Source organism: Copidosoma floridanum, unplaced genomic scaffold (assembly GCF_036245765.1).
Source record: "Copidosoma floridanum isolate Cflo_tuat_1 unplaced genomic scaffold, Cflo_Japanese_pri ptg000027l, whole genome shotgun sequence".
Lineage (NCBI taxonomy): Eukaryota > Metazoa > Arthropoda > Insecta > Hymenoptera > Encyrtidae > Copidosoma > Copidosoma floridanum.
In genome coordinates, this window is record NW_028321904.1 from 7,170,972 (window position 1) to 7,193,125 (window position 22,154).

Below are 22,154 nucleotides of genomic sequence, written 5' to 3' on the forward strand. Positions count from 1 at the left end.
GGTAGCTGAAGCATCAAAAAATAGCCAATAAGGAACAAATCGGAGATAGCGTCCAAACTTTGCAGATCGCTTCGTATTATGGTCTGTAAACATGGAAAAATAGTTTTGTCCAACCAAACCACGGGCTTCAATTGTTATTAAACAATTAGTAAAAATTTACCATTTTTTTTCTTAGTTTTTCTCATATAACTTTTTTTGTGGCTGTCAGATTGCAAAAATAGCCAAAGATATTTTTTTCGTTATTAAATTATCTACCGATCGGACTACATTGCCGTTTGTATTTAGATCGCCATCTTTACTCTGATTTAAACTAACTTTTACCGTGTCATTTTCTGATTTTAAACCAATACCATCTGTACCGTCTTTAATTATATCAACATGTCTAGCTACTACTATTTTAATAATATTTATCAGAACTCTATGACCAAAATTTTTATAACCTAACTAAATTCCCAAGTCTGCTTTTTTGTCCCATTTTGAATTTCTTTTGTCGTCTGGTATTCTCACAGAAACCCCTCCTTCCATGAACTTTTGAATTGTCTATACTAGGCTCTTTCCAAAACATAATGTCAAAAAGTGTTTTATCTTGTTCGTCAATATTAGTAATTTTTTTTTTTTTAAATAAGCTGCTGTTTTAACTATTTCTGGCCAAAACCTAGTATGAACTCTTGTTTCTTTTAATAAACATCTAGACATATCCATAATATTCCTATTACATTTTTCTGCCGTTCCATTTGATTTATACACGTAGGGTGGACACTGTTTAATAAATACACCAAAATTATAAATATCCTTATTTACATATTCCTTTCCATTATCACATTTCAGTCTTTCCATTTTTTTTCTGTCTTACTTTCGATTAAACTTACATATTCAACAAAACAATTATATACTTAATCTTTTGATTTGAAACACTAAGCTTTAGCTACTTTCCTGTTATCATCGATAAAACTCAGAGAATATTTCTCGCCATTCAAACCAGTAGTACTTTTATGTCCATTCAAGGTGGCTCCTCACTAAATCAAAACACTGAAGTATTAAATGATATTTTAAAGGATGATTCTTGAAGGTGCAAGGAGTCTTTTCCCAAAATTTTAGACCTCGTCACCACTAAAATTGTTGAAAAAAACTAACTGGAAAATAGACTCTGTAACGTAGCCTCTTATGGAGGGTCGTCAAATTGGTGGCGCAGGTTGTATGATATCTCAGCAAAGATACTGTAGTAGTTCTTAATAGAAAACTATGTAGCAGATAGAAGAAATCAGAATCTTTCCAACGACATTCAGGTACTTGGACATTACCATGGGTTTTATAGGATATTTTGTGAAAATAGTAGATAACTGTGCAAGTCACGGAACAGATGAAAAGTGTGGGGCGTCTGCTACACCAAAGAGCGGTAGCCCGCGTAGTTTGAATTGGTCAGAAAGTTGTACGTAAAATGAATAGGAGTTGTGGGGAATCGTAATTATAATAAAAATAAATGAGACGCTGAACTAAGAAAATAATTTAATGCGGGGCTGACTTATGTACTTTTTTGACTAATAGATAAAATTAATAGAATATATCACGATAAAGTTTTTTTGTCTTTGGTCACCCGTGGCTTATTATTAGGTACTTATCGTCAGCTTATTATTATTTACATACAAGGGTTATGTTGTCAGATTTGTATACATACGTCTGCTCGGGTCACTGCATTGTACGATACTTATAGGTCAACGGTGTAAATGTGACTAAACTTTTTTTGAAGGGACTATAGGTACCTATCCATTTTTAGTCAAGAACCTCCACAGCCAATGAAAAGCTGTGTTAAAGTATGCTTACTCTTTTTGTGGGATTTATAGTGAGGAGCCACCTTAAATTGGTATTTATAATTTATATAATATCTCTCTCTTGCCCTTTATCCGTCATTATTAAATGGTAAATTATGAATTTTATTTTCCAAACAAATTCTACATTTTAAATAATCAGTTTCTAATTTTTGAGGTAAGCCATCCTGCATTTGTTTATCACTCATTGTTTTTAAATGATAAAAGCTTACATGACCAAATGTTTCATGCAATTTTTTTTTTCTGTTACCTTATTTTTTGTAACTGTATTTGACTCGATATACATAATTTTATTTTTCATATGATAAATATCATTATTTTAAATAGCCAACGCAATCAATTTTTTATTATGATCAAGAATTTTTTAAATATTTCCTATTGACACAATCTTATTCGTTTTTGTTACTTTACCGTAACTTGTTTGATTTCTATCTGTAACTTTAACAAAGAAGACGTTTTTCATTATATTCAGTTTATTTTGACCATACACATTAAGCTTGTGTGTAATATTTCAAACTTTTGTTGCTTTTGAAGAACGACAATCACCTACTTTTACACTGATAGGCTCTTTTAAATCAATAGATTCATAAAAATATCTATCATCATTCATAATATGATAGGAGCAACTGCTATCAAGTGACCTTTAACCTTACTAGCACAGCTGTTTACTTCAACACGCAACTCATTAGGTCTTTCCTCAAATTCTGCATTAAAACTACTCACATAACCGTCTTCGTTTTAATGCCTTTGATTACTCTGCTGCCAACCACCTCCTCGATGATGTTGATTAGAGCCTCTATCAGTTCCACGACCTTGGCCTCGGCCACTGTCTGTGTCTCTTCAATGTTGCCACTGCTGTTGTTGTTGGCGCCCGCCTCGTTGCTGCTGCGCATCACCTTGCTCTCATGAATTATCGCTCTGTCTCGTTTTAGTACATTATGCCTTAAAGTGTCCATACTTTTTGCACTTGAAACATGCTCAATCTTTTTTCCTTTTAGTTTTAAATGCACTTGAACTGTTTTTGCTTTTATCTTTCTTTTCTTTTGATTCAAACATTTTTATTTTACTTTTCACATAATAAACTGTTTGGTCAGATTCTATTAACGCATTGATTAAATCACCAATATAACTTAACGAACTTGGAAGCATTTTTATCAAGTGGTTTAATTATTTTTTTTCAGTCACATTTGCACCAGCACTTTTTAATATATTATTCAGTACTTTAAATTCAGTGAAAAATGCACTTGAGTTTTCAAAGTCTTCTAACTCTAATTTTTCTAACTTGTCATTTAAACCAATTTGCAGTGCAGTTGATTTCTTTATATACATTTCATTAAACTTTTTCATAATTTCGTACGGTGCTTCTTTGTCCTTCATGAACTATAACTGATCATTTAAAATTCCACTACAAATTACATTGATCTCGTTTAAGTACTTTTCGATCCACTCTTCTTCTTTATCCGTCCTTATCATGGCTCTCTTTGCTACTACGTCACATTTTTTTAGTTTGAAAATCATTGTAATTCTCCATTCTCCACACTCATAGTTTTTTTCATCAAACACCGGAATTTTTACTTCTCCTACCATTTTGCTTTCTTCTTCTTTGTTTGAGTCTTTTAGAATCTTCTTTACAATGAGTAATTTTCTTTTATTTTACCGAAACTTTTTCTTAAATTCTTAATTAGTATTGGACTTACGCTATCTTCAAATTTTAAGAAGTGTTGGATTGACACTTTTACTTGAATCCATAGTCATTGATTGTCATGAGCCGCCGAAGCAACACGTAAAAATCAAAAAATACTGCTAATAACCACGAACTCGGCTACCATGGTAAATAAATATGCTATGAGGTAGTGGATCAATAATATTACACATATTTATACTTAAGATAATATATTTAACAATAGAAATAAAGATTCATTAAGATTACAAGATCTCCTCTCTTTATACTGAGAGAGACTCTACGAGAGCGTGCATGCATGGCAACAGCCATCTTCTTTCTGTCTCTTTTCCAGTAACTTCACTGTGAAATATACAGAGCACACACACATCATTGCACTCACAGTGCCCATTCTGCATAACAGAAGTCACTACTTACACATCTCATATACATTTACTTATGATCCAACACTAATATTACAACAACAAGTATCATAACATGACCACTGAGAGTTTTGTTTAGTTATTACATCAACCGTTTATTAACCTTAGCATTTTGTTGAAATGTTAAGCTCTATTTATCATTGTTCTTGCTATAAGATTAATTAAATGAACCAAGAGTGCCTAGCACTCGTAAGGATTAGTAATATTTCATTCTAATATTGTCATGACAAAATAAGTAAAACTTCTAATATAAGTGACAAGAAAGAATCCCTAAAATTTGTGTGTAAAAGAGAAAGAAAGGGAATGAGGAACAAAATCATTTTTCCTTCTCTTGACACATGTAGGAGAGCAAGCCTCATGTAGAAAGCGCTTATTTCTGAGTGGCTAAACTAGAACAGCTATAGCTAATTAGGTTTTTGGCTATTGTCTTTCCTCAAGAATTTCCCTTGACAAGCTTTTCTGCGTCGTCTTGAAGCAAGAGCGTGACCAAGGTCCACACACATCATAGTAAGAGGTCTTACGTGTCCCAAAAAAACAGTTAATAGTCAAGCTTTGAATAGTTAATTAGATATTTAAAGTTCATCTGTGCTACCTTATAGTCATCCACAAGGCGAGCTCACAGTTATTAGTTTTACTCTCTAACAGTTGATTGGGTAGTTAGAGTCTGTCTTTGCTATCATACAGTCTTCAAAGGTGCGGTTTCTTGTTACTTTGGACACCTTGTACTGATTCTTTGCGTGTACAATCTTAAGATTTGAGACGAAAGTTAGTTTGCCGAAGCAATACAAGCTGTTAAGCTTTTCTCCTTTTCAACGTTGATATAATCTTTAGGGCATCCACCATTACTTGTGACATAGTCGTAGCCTTTTAACCTCTTTGAAGTTATTAACAAGCAAATTCTCCGCGTGAACTCTAGGACATAGTCTTCCAGAAGGAACTGCGTCAAAATGGGTGAGTCAGCAATGATCAGTTAAAGAAATATGAGATCTACTTTCCGTAATGAAAGACTATAAATTTTTATTATAACAACTTAATCCCCCACTCTTGAAAAGAAAAAAAATATTTTGCTAGTGTATAAAATGCCTAATTGATGAAAGAAAAAAAATTATTTACCACTAAGAGATTTTCATTCATGCCTGATAAACTTCTTCTTGTAACACGTAAGGGTTGCTAGTAACCCACGTATCTAAGGCCATCATAATGGTAGAGCTTGACTGACGGCTTTAATAAAAAGAAATTCGTCTCTTAAATCCATTAGACATTACAGCTACCAGCATCTGGAGCACAAGGCTCCTTAAAGTCACTGACTGAGCAATTCTTACACCCTACTGCCCAAGCCACTCTTTCCACCAGCCTCATTATACAACAGTTTCCCTACCAAGAAGTAATTTAGCAGCTAAACTCCTACATTCGCCACCTATACTCAACCTACCACCGATTGAGCATTAGACTTTAGCCTGTACTCTTACAATCATTCTAGGGAGGAGCTAGAGCTGGCATAAGACTACCGAAGCTTACATACTGCTATCGTATGTCAAAATCTTTTATTCATTAAAAAAATCTTTATTTTTTTAATCTTATTTTTCGAAAAAAGCATGTTTCTTTAATCCAGTAGCTCATTACATAGGTGCAAGATCAAATAGAGCTACACTCAAAGATTTCTGTGAAATGTAGAGTCATTTTATAGTAAGAATACCGTTAGTGCTAAATGTAGTGTGTTGTGTATTGTTCATAAGAGAAACAATCGTACAAGCAGATTTATAAGGAAAACTTTTTTTAACCTTGCTTTCTTTTGAAAGTGACTTGGCTATAGACATACAAATCAGCCATGGATTTTAACCAGAGTGTAATCTCTGCTTTTAAAATGGTGATGGGCCTCTCTAATAGACAAGATACTAAAGAAAAACAAAAATACAAAAAAGTACAATTTTATGTGTTTTGTCAAGTTTTTAGGCATGTATTATTATGTTTCCTATTTAACTTTGTTGTTTTTTTTAATTTTTAAAAATTGTCAACAGTAAAAATAGTTTAAGATACTGCAAACTGAAAACACTTACCTTTTATGTTAAAACTTAATAATAGTATTTTTATCTGTATATGCAGGGCAATTTCTGTCCTTCCTCTTAGCCCTCTGTAAAACAAGTTTTTTTCTGAAATTTCTGGTATTTCTGATATTAAAAACTAAATTTTTAGGTACTTACTGCTCATTATTTACAAAACTGCTGTTCAGAACGTGTATTCATTATTTGCGCATAGTTTTTTCTTAAGTGCAGACAGTTTATGCATGTTTATGCAGACAGTTCGTCTTAAACATTCTGTATATGTATCTTAAAAGCACGCTGAGTCTGCACAAATAACATTTCACTAAAGATCTTATAACTTACAGGGATTCGTACTCTATGTGCCAATCGTCAGCAACAATGATGTACCTTTGTACGAGCTCTTATTTTGTATAAAAACTGTACACTCTAAAAAGAGTTATTAAATTAGAGTACTTTATCTTATATAACAATCTATTCTAAAAGTTTATACCCCTACTTTCTATATGAAATAGTATTTTGAAAGTTTGCTCTTTTTTGGGTTGAAATTTAAAATATGTTTACAAAACCCTTATGAATTTTCGAAAATAACAGAATCTTGTTCATGTTAAGATTTAATATTCTTCTGTGTTATATATTATTTTTGACGTCAAACCAGTAATTTAAGTTGCCATGCTAGTCTTAAGAAACGCAATAAGATCACAACATGTTACCATAAAAATTGAACCTTATGCGTAGAAAAAGATATAAAGTATTTTATAAAACTGTGTGCTTCTCCTTTTTATTGGAAATAATAAGACATAAGATGTTCTCCCATGTTCTTTTTAAGGAATTACATAATTCAAAGTCGCTTTCGACTAGTTTATCAACAGAGTAGGATATGTTTATTATCATGCTTTTTAGTAATCAACTACTGAATCTTGAAATATGTATGCTGACATTTCGAGTACAATATACGTTAATGCAAAGTATCGCAAACCATACAAATTTAATAGAAATGTTAATAATGTTCAATTACACATAAATTAATGCAAGATGCTTTACGTTTTTTTTTCTAATAATGAGTTAACCATGTGAGGAGAAAATTATGGAGTAACTTTTATATGTGTACTAAGTAATGAAGCATGAAAAATCAGATACCAAAAGATGATTTGCTGTGGATGCTGAGGTATTTGCTTTGATCCAACGGATTCTGCACGCCATTTTTTCGGACAGACTCCTAAAAAAAGATAAAACGATACATTTTCCACATTATTAAGTGGTAAGAATCTTGGCCAGGTTACTTTTTTTTTCTTTTTTACTTGAATAAATAAAAAAAGTGTGCAATATGAATGTTGCAAAAAGAAGTCTCATTACGTAAGGAGTCTAGTTTACAGTGAGATTAAATTTTGCTTAAGAGTGATAAATTGAGTTTCCTTTTTTTTTAAAGGTTTCGCACATAAGCTTTTTTACTCATAATTGTGCTAGAATAATTATTTGATTAATGAATCATGAAAGCCGTAAGAAATAATTTGATTCGAAAGTACGAAACAAAATAGGTAATAATGTACATTGGACCAACTTTGACATTTTTATATAGCAAATGTTTCCCAGCTCATATTCGCTCCGAGCTGATGCAAAGGTTGCGCCGCCTCTAGCCAAAATCAAGCAAAATTTCTTGCATGTAAACAAACGGCTTAGAGCATATATACATGCGTACAGCTGCTTGTGATTGGCACTTGGCAGGCTAGAGAGAGAACGACGATCCTCTCCTGCTGTCTTATTCAGCCAATCACAAGCAGCTTTACGCATGTATATATGTTCTAAACCGTTTTTTTACATGCAAGAAATTTTGCCTGATTTTGGCTAGAGGGGGCGCAACCTCTGTATCGGCTCGGAGCGAATAGTAACTGTTTTACGGTTGAACACAGCAGTTTTTGAAAATGTCACCTTTCTGTATAACGTCAACAAATAAGTCTAGATACAACATGACTTTTACGAAATTAACATTATATTTCGATCGTAGAACAAATAACATTTCAAGTAAGAAAAGTGCGTTTCCGTGAGCTTATATAGTAACTGAGATTACCAACAGCAAATGTGTAAAGTGATTATTTGGTAATGTCGACTGGTTCTGGGTTATGATTTTTAATTAATCCATAAATAACATTAAATTTTAAATGTTTTCTGAGGAAATTAAGTCACTAATTTTCTCGAGATTTGGCACTTCAACTGTATGCACCCAACAAATTATTTTATTGCTATGTATTATTAGTTATGATGGTGGCACTGCCCATGCTGGAGCTCAGTACCAAATTTCTCAGTCTAAAGGAATGAGATCTTATTAGAACGCTTTTATTTCAATTAGATACAATTTTATTTTCATGTGTTTGTTTACGAAACTGGTACTTGTTACAGGATTTTGAAGTAGATTAAGAAAAAAAAAGAATTTTTTGGGAAAAATAAATCAGTAGACGAACAAAAAAATTAAGGTCACGAAGCTCTTTAGGTGAACAGTACATATTCCTTATATATATATATATATATATATATATATATATATATATATATATATATACATATATACACACATATTTTTTTATTTCTTTATATTATAGTGCTCTACGTCCGGCTCCTTTAATAAGGGCACTACTATGGTCACTTAGCATATATATACATATATTGTAACTTATAGAGTTGGTACTTCTTACACGAAATTTGTATACTTTATCGACTTCACATTATTTTGAAGTGATCAGTTAATAAAATAATGTGACGTCGATAAAGCATACAAATGTCGTGTAAGAAGTACCAACTCTATAAATTACCATAAAAAACAGTACTACAATTAACTTAAATAAAGCCGTCCTTGTAAGGTTCGATGCTTTTATGCTAGAAAATATTTTACTGAAAAGTGTTAATATTTTAATTAATCTTTTGCCATGGAAAAAAAAACTGAATTAGATATTTTTCAAATTTTTGGTAACAGACAATTGAGCTCATTATTTTTATATTATTTAATTATAAATACGTAAGATTTATTATTACACTTGAGAAAGTTATTAAAATTAAGTAAGGTGTAATACTACCATACATCCAACTAGCATCTCACCTATACTAATATAAATGTAATGCATGGCAGTAGACAGTCAGTTAACTTTTGCTATCAAACGTAAGGTTAGAAAATTTTTCGTTGGTGTGGCTCATTTGACGTTAAATAACATTGAAAACTTTAACCGTTCGTCATCTAGCTTTTGAGACAAAAAACACCATTGGCATTGCCAAGCTGTTTTGCAGTAAGTAGCATAAAAATGTTTTAATAAATTTGTAGGTTACTCAAAGAGCCTTTGGCATATTAAAACTTGTGATTAACCTTCCATCAAGACTAGGGTCGATTGATTCAGTAGTCTTAGTTATTTTTTCGAACGTACAAATAAACACTTTCTCTTTGTAAAATAAGATCATAAAATATTTGTAGAAAAGTTAAAAAAAATAATCACAATTTGCTCTGCGTAAATGAACAGGAAATTATTTCCTTTTCTTTATTTCTTGTCTACAGTGGTCTTGATATGAAAATAAGTATCAAGTAAAATATGTGGCGATTCATATATTCGAACATCGCGGTAGAATGTGTAAATTGCCTAGCAACGCGAATGCGTGATGAACAATATTTTAATGAATTTGTACACAGTCTGTCAACTGCTCTTGTATCAAACGTATGAATATTCTGATAATAAATATTGATACTTTAAAATAGGAAGCATAAGTTATTTGTATTGATTTAGTATCGTCTATTTCCTATAAATATATATCTTTAAAATAAAATGCTTAATTATGGTTTGTTCATTCAATACTAGAGTTAAAATCAAATCAAAAACATACTAAATGTGTAATAAGAATTTTATAATTAAAAAATACGGAAAAATTTAGGAGGATAAGTATCATTTAACTATTCAAAAAAGCATGTGTAACATTCTATTTTTTGAAATTTCCTTTTTTTATTTTCAATGATTAATAAATATTATAATTAAACTTTTAATATGTTATGTAAATTATGTGTGTCTTGTTATCTTTATCATGTGGCAAAAACATACTCTTTGTGCAAAGTTTGCGACAAAAGCAAAAAAATTTACCGTCAATTGACTAAGAAATTTTCAGTGTGCTTTCAATTATCACAAACTAAATACGGCTTAATCAAAACTTTATGTGATTAAAATATTAAAAACATTAAGGCAATTAGGCTAAACTTTGTAAGGGACTATATATCACCCGCTCTATTTGAAAAACTGTATAATGTGGTTCAATATGTCAATATTTAACACAACTTTTTTAGACCATCAAATGATGACTCACCAATTTGGAATAAATTTTAAGTTACCTACACGCTCTTTTGAAACTAATTACTCCCTTTATTAGTGAACTGCCATCTCTTGGTCCCCTACACTGATATACCTTTAATTTTGTATTACTTACTTTTTATCGATTTCCGACACCCTGGAACCAAAAAAAACTAACAATATTAAAATAAACTACTAGTCAAAACGTATGCAGAACGTTGTTACTTGTTTAAACAAATTGTTACAATCGTTAAGAATTGTGGATTAAAAAGATTACTGTCATGATAGGCTCTTTCTGTAATGGTAAATAACATGTAAGGAATATTGTAATTCTTTAGGTATTGAAGTAATAGTGCGTTTTTCTGTATTATACATTCCTTTATATGGTAACAATATATTTTTTCTAATAACTTATTACTGTACAGAAGTCGGAGATGCAGTCACAACCGAGATGATGACTCCAGATTTGTTTATGGTAGATACCGACAACCTACTGCTCGGATTCCTTTTGGTCCCCAAGAGCACTCTAGTCAATTGCCAGATGACGAAGGAATTTACGAGACAGCAGATCCCGATAGAAGTTCTAATCCTAGGGGTGTGACACCTGATAGTGAAAGGTACATAATTCTTATTTAAGTTGATAAAAAAGTTGTGTAATGTAATATTACTAAGCAAACATTTGTTACTAACATTTCTCATTCTGTCCAGACACTCGGAAAAGAATTTACGTCCTTATGAGGTACATCTAAAACTTATGTTTATTATTTCATCAAGTATTTCGTGAATAATATTTACCACCTTGGTTACCTAATTTATAATTAACATCTAATAAATGTATATTTTAGATTGTTTTGTGACTCTTAACACGTTTGTCAACAATAAATCTAGTAATTAATTTTATAACTACTTTTCGTTCACGGATTTTACTTATACGTTACATGTACTTTTCATTCCAAGGAAAAATTAATCCATATTTAAAAGTGCCCCAACGGAAAAAAATAATATTAGAAAACTTAACAAACCGTAACTTTCTGTGATGCAATGTAAGGTTTAGTTGGATTTTGTACCGCAGTTACAGTTTGTTACGTTTTGTTACATTTACTTACAGTCGATTACAACTCAATCTATTACCTTACGACTCGTTACGTTTACAATTATGATTCTGAAAAGGCACTGGAATCTCGTGAAAAAGCAACTGTAATTAACCATATTAAAACGTATAGAAATGTTGTCGTGTATAATATTTTATAACAGCTTACAGTTTTTAGCAGTTTATAACACTGTTTCATATTTTGTTGAAATTAATAATTTTTGGACACATTTTCTTTAATTTCTAAATAATAATTACTTTAAGAAAAAAAATAAGGCAATTATTATAAAAAATTATTAGTGTAATAGAGTGTGGTAAATCATATCAAAACGTTACGAAAATATAAGAAAACGTAAAAATACGTAAACGTAAACGTGAAAGGTTTTAAAAATATTTATGTAAAGATTATATAGTTCTATACTTTTAAAAAACACAGAACTTATTTTAACAGTTGAAAAACCGTCAACAAGTAATGCTTCTCAATCATTTATATTATTTAAAAATTATGTAAGTTGTCTCACTTTAGTAAGCTGAAATGTAATGAGATTGAGATCTTTTTAATACTACTGAACAAAGTAAATACATACACATTCATACACATATTTAAAAACTTTAAAAGTACTGTTCATAAAGATACAAGACTTATGACAGCGACAATAATAATTTTCAAGAAGCATCGATCAAATACTGTGTTTTTGTTTTTTTGTCTTTACTAAAAACATTATAGGTACCTGCTTTACTACTCTTCTTAAATATTCCTATATGTATAATCATAAAAATTGATTTCATTAATGAAAACTATTATTAATGAATTTTACTTATACTTTAGATATACTTTTCATTCCAAGGGAAAATTAGTTGATATTTAAAAGTGCGCCAACGGAAAAAGAGAATGTTAGAAAACTTAACAAACCGTAACTTTCTGTGATTTAATGTAAGGTTTAGTTAGATTCTGTACCACATTTACAGTTTGTTACGTTTTGTTACATTTACTTACAGTCAACTACAGCTTAATATATTACCTCACGACTTGTAACGTTTACAATTATGATTTTAAAAAGGCACTCGCATCTTGCGAAAAAGCAACTGTGATAAACTCTTTTAAAACGTAAGAAAATGTCGTTATGTGCTATATTCCATAAAAGCTTACAGTTTTTGGCAGTTTATTACACTGTTTTTCATTTTTTTATAATTAATAACTTTCAGACACACTTTCTTACTTTTTTGAATAAAAATTAATTTAACGAAAAAAAGTTGAGTGATTATTATGAAAAATTATTAATGTAATATGATTTCTTGAGGTTTAGTGCATAAGCACACGATCAGTAAGAGCTAATTCAGGAGTGAGAATAAAAACTCCAAAGTCAGGTGTTACTGAGTCTGATGAGGTTGGCGTTAAGACCAACGAAACGTTGCTCAAACTGACACCTGACCTTGGAGTTTTTATTCTTACTCCTAAATTAGCTCTTACTGATCGTGTGCTTATGCACTAAACCTCAAGAAATCATGAAAACAATTGGGAGCAGTACGGCACGTTCAACAAACACCGTAATATTAAAGTAATAGTTCGTAGTAAATCATATCGAAACGTAACGAAAATGCAAGAAAACGTAACACAACATAATAAAATATAAAAACGTCTTAATCCCATGAGAATAATAGTTCCTTACTTTTTTTTACGTTTTCTTACGGGTCACGGCCTATTATCACACATGTTTACTTTTTCTTCCATTCTGTTACGATTGTAAATTCCCGCTAGCGTCTAATGAATATATTTTTATTATCACATCAAAGTTGTAAATAACCTTTTCCTCTTCAACACATTTATCTGGGCTTAGAATACAGCAGCAAAAGTAATACTTTTTATTTATTTATATAGTACTGAGATAAATAACATAAATTCTTACAACATAAGTTCATACATAAAATAAAGTTTTTTTAAAAACTATTAGATTTAAACAAAAATTAGAAAAAATTTTTCTCAACTCAAATTAGAGACTGTAAAAGAGCATTATCTCAAAGACATAATAACATCATCAAATGTTATTTTACGTTGATTTGTTTAATTTATTGTATATTTTATAGTTTTAATAATAATAACTTTTTTTTCCATTGTTTTGTTGAAGAAAGAAATTCTGAATTATGGTAAAAAAATTTCATACAGGGCTTACTTTGCATTCTCATTAATGCATGTTGAATTAAAATAGTAAAACAAAAAAGTTACAAAAAATATTTATGTAAAGTTTATTTAGTTTTATACTTTTAAAAATACAAAACTTATTTTAACAGTTGAAAAACCGTCAACAAGTAATGCTTCTCAATCATTAATATTATTTAAAAATTGTGTAAGTTGTCTCACTTTAGTGAGCTGAAATGTAATGGGATTAAGATCTTTTTAATACTAGTGAACAAAGTAAATACATACATATTCATACACATATTTACAAATTTTAAAAGTACTGTTCATAAAGATACAAGACTCATGACAGCGACAATAACAATTTTCAAGAAGCATCGATCATATACTATGTTTTTGTTTTCAGGCTTAAATTTTTAGATTGTCTTTACTAAAAACATTATAGGTACCTGCTTTACTACTCTCCTTAAATATACCTATATGTATAATCATAAAAATTGATTTCATTAATAAAAACGGTGAATATTCGTAGGAACCACAAGTGGTAAAACTTGTGTGATGTATAACATATTTACTGAAGATAGATTGCACATCACTATTTTGCCCTAAAAATGTTGTTAATACTGCTTGTAATAAGAATAAAAATCAAAATATCTTACCACATATATTTTTAGATTTTTAAAGAAAACGGTATTCCTGTTTCATTTTATATAATCTCACATTTACGAGTTTTCCTTTAAAAAAGCAGAGAAATTGTATTTTGACCTCATGTACACCTTTTTAAGCCATCATACATTAAACAAAAATTTTCAATCTATTATAGATGTATAAAATATTCCACGAAATAGGAACTAACAATTAAATAAGTCAGTTAATTAGAAAAAAAAAATAGTGGAAATATTTGTGTCTAAAGCCCGATAAATCTGGGTCTAAAATTAATTGTCTAGCTCACGCGACGGTGCTAGACTTATGATCTTATAGCGTTAGTAAAGAAAGTTCCATATACTCATTATATTTTTTAACTCTTTGAGGTTGATTATTTAACTTTTATATTCAATAGTATCATATTATAGGTAAAATTAATACTTTTGTTTGACACACATTATTTAAACGTATTGAAATTTAATCTTTACTACTCAAGCTGTGAATTATTTGTTTTTGTAGTGCAGAATAACCAAAGCACTAAATAAACTTTTATAAAAATTGTTTAAAAAACTTTTTGTTAGGCTGTTAAAACTTAATCTATATTATGAAAAATATAAAACAAAATGAATACGATCTTTCTTTACAATTTTCATAATTAATTTCTACTAAACCATGTAAACAGAATTATTGTGATTAAATTTATAAAAAATGAGATTACATAAATTAAGTTTTCTATAAAACAACATTTGATAAAGTTTTCATGTTCTTTTGAAATTATTTTGACATGCTTTCAGAACAGTTACAAAGATATCAACTTTCTTAAGTATGAAACAATTTTTAGAACAAATTTTAAATAAATTAAACAAAACTATAGTAAATAACATTTGATAATGTTATTATGTCTTCAGAATATTGCTTTGTTACAGTCTCTAATTCTAGTTAAAAAGAAGTTTTCCCAATTTTTGTTCAAATTTAATAGTTTTTAAGAATACTTTACTTTATGTATAATTTTATGTTGTAAGAAATAATATAATTTATCTGAGTACTGTATAATTAACTGAAAAGTTCTTTTTCCTGCTGGTATTTGATACTCAGATTAAAATATTAAAGAAGTTATCTATAACTTTGTTGTGACAATTACAGTAAATTTATTACACTTTTAAACATTGACTAATTTTCCCTTGGATTCAAAAGTATATGTAACGTAAAAGGTTAATCCGTGAACGAAAACTAGTTGTAAAATCAATTACAAGATTTTTTGTTGACGAACATGTTAAGAGATACGAAACAATATAAAATGTACATTTATAAGATGTTCATTATCAATTAGAGGTAACCGAGGTGGTAAATATTATTTACGAAATGATAAAATAATAAACATAAGTTTCAGATGTACCTCATAAGGACGTAAATTATTTCCCAAGTGTCTAATCCACTCTGGCTAAGTGGGTAAGATACTCGACTACGAGTCCTCCAGAACAGATTCATGTCCCCTAACTGGAGCAAAGAGATGCTTTTTTTTTTACTACTTCTATTAGCTTTTCTAACAGCTTTTACGCAGCAAAAATTCAAAATTACATAGGTTACAATTTATACTTTTTTATTTTTGAGTTGCCGAAAATCTTGCTTAATATTGTGTAGGATATCATGTAGACCATCGTGCAAGAAGTCTTACACGATATCCTATAAGATTTCGTGTAGGATATCTTGTCAGATATCGTGTAGGAAATCTTATATCATGTAGAATACCTTGCACGATGTCGCGCAGAAATTTTGTTAGGGGTAGAAAAATTTCATGTAGCACAGTGTGCATAATTTTATAATTATTACTGCTTATTATCCAAGTGTGTGCGCTACAAAGTAAATTAATTTGATCGTGTATCTCGTGACTTGCCGTATGAATTCTTCTTTTGACGCTAAAACGTTTACTATATTCTACATTTGTACTACAGCTCTTATCTACGACCAATAATACTTTTTTAATATTTTAATGGTACAAAATTAATGTTTGTCCAGCAATTTTTCTCAAAATAAACAAAAGCAAACATGGGCAATTGTGGGATCCAGCCACAGCATAATCGTTGCACGTGTTCCGCGTCAAATTATCGTGAATTAGCTCTCTAGGCCACATTTTTTGCAAATCTATAAACAATATGACATACCCCTGGTTATAACGATAACTATCCTTGTATTAAATCATTTTTATAAACATATTAACCACCTGTGACCAGGTGAGTATGTATTCACGTAGTCATCGTAAATTTCGTAAAAAAAAAGTTTCATGAACTGATGAGGGGCCATCCATAAACTATGTAACGATGTCATTAGCCTTTTTTGACCCCCCCTCTTCCCAAAGTAACTTACCGTAACGTTTTGCCTGACCCCCCTCGCCCAGTAACTGTTACGTAACTTTTTCTATTAAAAAAAATTTTTTTTTTTAAATAAAAATAAAAATTTAGTTATTAAATAAATTATTATTAAACAAAACTTTTATTTTAACTCTACATCACATGTACTTTCAAAAGGTGCTACAAGCCACTCATGTGTATCACTGATTATAGCAAAGGAAGCTATATCGTCTGTATAATTATTAATTGTGAGATCAGAATATTTAATTTCTACGTCTTCTTCTTGGAGCCACTCTATCATTGGCTCAAAAGAATCAACTTCACAAAGTAATTCTGTTTCTCTTTTCGCTAAAATTTTTTTTGCACGTACCTTTTGCTTATTGACTTTTCCATGAATTTCTTTGGTGTGCAAGTTTTTTTGTTTTTTTGAAGCAAAATGTACTCCACATGAATCGCATGTCCTACCTGAAAAAAAAAAAAAAAAATCGTATGATTTTTTTGTCGCAACTTGTCAACAAGAAAAACAAAACCCTGCTGCGTGATCAACGTATAATACGAGTGGGTAGTAGTGTCACTAGTACATACGTACAATACAGCGCCTAGCGTGGCACGACTGAGAAACTTCCAATTACGCGCTCTATTTGAAAAAATATAATAGTGCATTTAATTTTTTTAAATTTTCGTGACATAAATAAACTTACGTTACTTTAAATGAAACCCCCCCCTCCCCCCACATAACTTAATGTCGCGATTTGTCAAACCCCAACCCCCCCTAAATGGCGTTACGTAGTTTATGGATGGCCCCTGATGGTACATAGGCATCTTGTGTTGCTTTGAAAGCTTGTTGATCACTCACACCCGTACCCTCAAAGAGCTTCATGGTCTCAGTTGGAAGTATTTTAATAATTGACTCCTCCTTCTTTAAGTTCGTAAATTATTTCCTCTCAGTGTATGGTTTCTACACAATTTTTCAAAATGTTTCTACGATACCCCTTCTCCTCCATTACATACAAAAATGAGACATGTGCAAGAACGCTTGGAATGGACATGATTATACACAGCCATATAGGATGCTAAGGATATAACATCAGAGGAAGATCGCGCGAACAGAAAGAAGGATTAGTGACTCACGAAGTAGTGCACAGCGATGTTCTCCGAATATTCGGCTGGCACTGCTCCCTTTCTCCAGGCGTTTGCCTTTAATCGGGGCTCGCGGCTTCCTGAAAGATACTCAGAGAATCTGAAAAACTACCCATCCACGATCTCACAAGGTCCGCCTTGGGTCTGACTTTGGAAAAATCTAGACGCCCGTTGGTCGTACCAGCTACATCTCCAAGGAGACCCGAAGGTAAATCTTATTGAGTCTCTATGATCAATACAACTGGAGTCCGGGACAAACACTTTCGTTACGGTCATCAGCTGCCTCGACTCTTAATTAGTCATTCCAGATCTAACCGTTCGCAGACAGCTTTGACGATGGCCGCATCCACGGGGACACCTTGAGGCGGCGTGTCCGTTGGCTCCCACCCGGAACCGCGTCGTCTGCTATGAATAAGTAGGGGCGCAAATCCCTAAGGCCAATTCTCATTTGATCTCTCATACTCGTCTTTCAATAGTTTCGTTTTAATTACTTTTGTCTCTCCACTCACGCAGGGCTCGCATTCTTCATAAAAGATTTGCAAAGCTCCGAAAAAGCGGCAAAGATTTCTTGACTTGACATGAAGTATTCGTTGTTCTCTGGCCTCTTATCGAGTCTTACCTTTCGCATAAATTGATTTTGATTTTCATGCGTTCTGGAGCAGAAGTATCCTTTTCCCCACAAACGCAGGCATCACTGTCTGTTCAGCTAAACCGGTACAGGTTTGCTTTGAAATTTCCATGGCCAGTGAGCACCTGAACGTTTTCGTGATTCAACTCCATCCACTTCGTGTCAAGTCGGTCTTTAACGTTTTTGATAAACGAATATGTTACTCGTCCATTCTTTGAGCTGTCCCATCTTTTTTGCCATGCATTCAGGGCTTCTTCCTTAATCTGCTTTTCACTGACTTCTTCTGCCCTGACTTCTCTAAGGTTTCCAAAGGAAATTAGTTTTCCTTTCCTTAAGTTGTACAGGGCGATTCTGCTTTCTAGAAGAAGATCGACTGGAAGTGTGCCCGCAAGTACACATAACGCGTCTGTCGAGACGGTTTTGTACGCTTGGGTAGCTGCTACCATAGTCGTGTGCTGCACGCTTGACAACATTCGAATAACATGCACTGTGCACTTGTCCACCCATGCCACGGCCACGTTAGCGACCGTGGGAGTCAACACTGCATGGTGTATTCGCATGTACGTAGGAAATTTCATTCCCCAAGTGCTGTTAGCTAGTCTCCTGAGCTTATGGAAAAGCGGTGTCACTTTGTCTCTGAGGTATTTGCAGTTATTACCGAAGTTCATACCCTGCTTAATCATGATGTCCAGGTACCTGACAGTTTTCTTTACTTTCAGACTTTTGCCTTTGATCTTAATTATCGGCGTCCGTAGAATCGGAGCTGCTTTTTTTCCCTTGATCTCCTTGGCCTATTAGGCCTTCGTTTTACCTTGGGTTCATTGTTTTCAAATTTGTTGATTTTGAGGTATATGCCTTCGGTCTTTTTCTTTGAAATTTCAAGTTTTACGCTTTCACTCCACTTTATGACCTCATTGACGACTTTCTGATTTTTCACTTCGACTTCTTTTCAAGAGTTACCCTTCACAACTGTGATGAGGTTGTCAGCGTATGCCAGGAACTCAACGTCCGGTCTGGTCTCCAGTCTTACCTGCAGTGGGTTAAATGTGAGATTCCAACAGCAAGGACCAAGCACTGAGCCCTGCGGACACCCTTTTGGTGCGACTTTAGAGGCAGACCGGTCCGCCTACTCGAGGGAGACTTGCCTGTTTTCAAAAGAGCTTCTTATAAGCTGGTTGATGTTCCTATGGCACTCCCTTTCCTTCAGAGTTGAATGGACCGTAGAGTGCTGCACGTTATCGAATGCGCCTTCTATGTCGAAAAGGACCCCGAATGTGTATTGACACGTCGACCTATCCACTATTCGTCTCAGTTCCACAATGGCGTCCTTGGTCAACATTCGGGGCCTAAAATCGTATTGGTGAGATGAAATGCCCCTGGAGCTTAGTGTTTCGCTGTTCAGTCGATTGACTATGAGCTTTTCCAAGATTTTGCCGTTCACGGAGATAAGATTTATTAGGTGGTATGAACTACGGTCTGCAAGGTCCTTGTCGAAACTTTTCAATAGGACCGTGAGCAGACCCTTCTTCCATTCTTGTGGAAAGTGACGCTTTTTTAAGCAGGCGTTCATTAATCTCAGGAGCCGATCTGGGAGGAGTCTCGTTGCTCGTTTGATAACTTGAACTTCCACCCGATCAGCTCCTGGTGCCTTACCATTCTTTATACCTTTTGCAGCAAGTCTAAGCTCTTGAGCAGTCAAAACAGGACCATTCTCCGTTTCTGGAAGAGTCCCCGCTTCCTCCCTCATGCGACTCAGCTCCAGGTAGTCGCCAGATTTGACGTCATCTGGCACATGAATCGCTAGCAGAGTTTCAGCCATTTCTTTCATTGACAGTGTATAGTTGTCTTCAGTTCGAAGAGCACTGAAGGCAGTGCGGGGAATTTTCTTGTTTGCCATGTATTTATAGACGTGGCCAAAGGCATGTTCATTCCCTACTTTACTAACAAAGTCTCTCCAGCTTTCAGTTTTTGCTTTTCAAATCATTTTTTTGTAATTTCTTCGCAGGGCTCTGTACTCATCTACCAAAACATCTTCTTGATATCGTTTGAGCATTCTATATACTTTATTTAGCTTCTTTTTTGTCACTGCTAGTTCTTCATTCCACCATGGACTACGGTTCCCCTGGCGACCTTTTTTGGGCATAGCATGTTTGCACGCATCAATTATAGTTTTTCCCGTTTCTTGGGTGTATATATCTATTTCTTTTTTATTGTCCAGTTCCAAGTCATCGAGTCTTTCCTCTGAGAGTCTTATTAATTCTCTTTCAAACTTCTCCCAGTCTGCTTTCCTCAGGTCAAACCTTGTTCCAGCAGAGGGATTCTCTTCTTTTTCTCGATGGGCCTTGAAACTAAACGAAATTGATTTGTGCTCACCGGTTGTTGATGGTACCTGCACTCTCCAGTTCAGAATCCTATTGTTCACCAACGAGCTCACTATGGTGACATCAATCCAAGATTTTCGTCCCCTTGACTCATATGTTAGTGTATTCGTGATCCTGTTCTAAGTTGCAAGGTCATTGCAAGGTTGCAATGCCTTGCTATTAGATTCTTGAAGGCTTCACCGCTCTCGTTGGAGCCCCTTGGGCTCCAGAGTGATAACTCAGCATTCGTATCAGCACTTATTATCACACGCTTTCCCTTTAGTTTTTGAAGCACCATGTCCAAATGGGCGAGGTGCGACTCCCTGTCATTACTGTATTTAAAATAGCAACTGATAACATAAAACGAGAGCCCAGGAGCTGTGATTTCCGCAACCACGCAACATTGGTTACTTAGCTGTGGAATAAACAGAGCGCTGAAATTTGGGTTAGTGACAACGATTGCTGTCCAGGGCTCCTTGGAGTGGGTGGCCATGATCGTATTCGTGCCCAGGCCGGTGCACGTCCAGGAATTGCCCACCTTCCTTTTGGCCGGTTCTTGGAGAAGAAGTATATTCAACCTCTTCTCAGAGATCAGCTGGTACACTTCTCCAGTCACCTTGTTCGATCTATTAACATTTAGTTATAGAAATTTGACCTCCTGGGGATGGGTAGTATGGAGCGCGTCCATGGTCCGGAACAACAACCGATCGCTTTTAATAGGCATCAAGCTTTTGAGGTTTTGAGTAGATGCTTCGGACGGATGCTTCGAGTGACGCATGTCGTTCGGAAAGTTTCACGAGGCATCAAGGGGTTGTTTACCAACTCCGCTTTGTTTTTAAAATTACGCCCTTTGGAAGGGACGGCGTTTCCTTGGGGCTCAGGGCTTTCAACAGATCTCTTCCTTTTCTCTATTCCTCCTCCTTTTTCTCCACTTTGCCCTTCTTTTGCTGTTTCTATTCTTTTTCTTTTTGTGCTCATTTATTTCTTACTCCATCTGGATACCTTGGGATCCATGGATAGATACTTAGATTTGTATATATTTATATGAGAATTATTTTCTTGAACGAACGACCCAGGCTCCCAGCGGGTCATTCAATCTCTCACCATTTGAGCAGCTTAGATTTCTGAGAAGTTTACAGATCCTTCACCTCTCGACCAGGCGGTAAAGTCAAGTCCCGGGTCTCCTTTTAAGCAACATTCTCCCGCTCATGCCTTAGCTGAAGTCGTTGAAGCATGAGATTTGATTACCGTTATTGAGAGAAAACGGCGCTCATTTTCCCTGGCTTGGGGTCACTTGGGCTTACCACACTCATGCCTTCATTTTTGATGACTGCCCTCTGAGAATTCTGAAACGAGGACGCTTGCTCCCAAACCAGCTCGTTCAGGGCTAACCACTTCACTTTACCTTTAGTCAATCAATTCTTGCAACATCACTTTGAACTAGGTTAAGCTAATCCTAGTTTCACTGCCTTTGCAAGTCCCTTCACTGTTGGGACTCGTGGCGTTACCATTCAGCGTTGCG

At 33.5% G+C, this 22,154-nt stretch overlaps 1 protein-coding gene across 1 annotated transcript in view; it reads left to right on the forward strand.

The window, feature by feature from the left end:
* Positions 1-22,154, forward strand: part of mmd (disintegrin and metalloproteinase domain-containing protein mind-meld) — a 2,100,572-nt gene that overhangs the window by 1,970,273 nt on the left and 108,145 nt on the right. Inside the window, exon 26 of the mRNA XM_089595760.1 lies at positions 10,710-10,901. Within this exon, the coding sequence (XP_089451886.1) occupies positions 10,710-10,901 (192 nt within the window). The remainder of the gene's footprint in view (positions 1-10,709; positions 10,902-22,154) is intronic.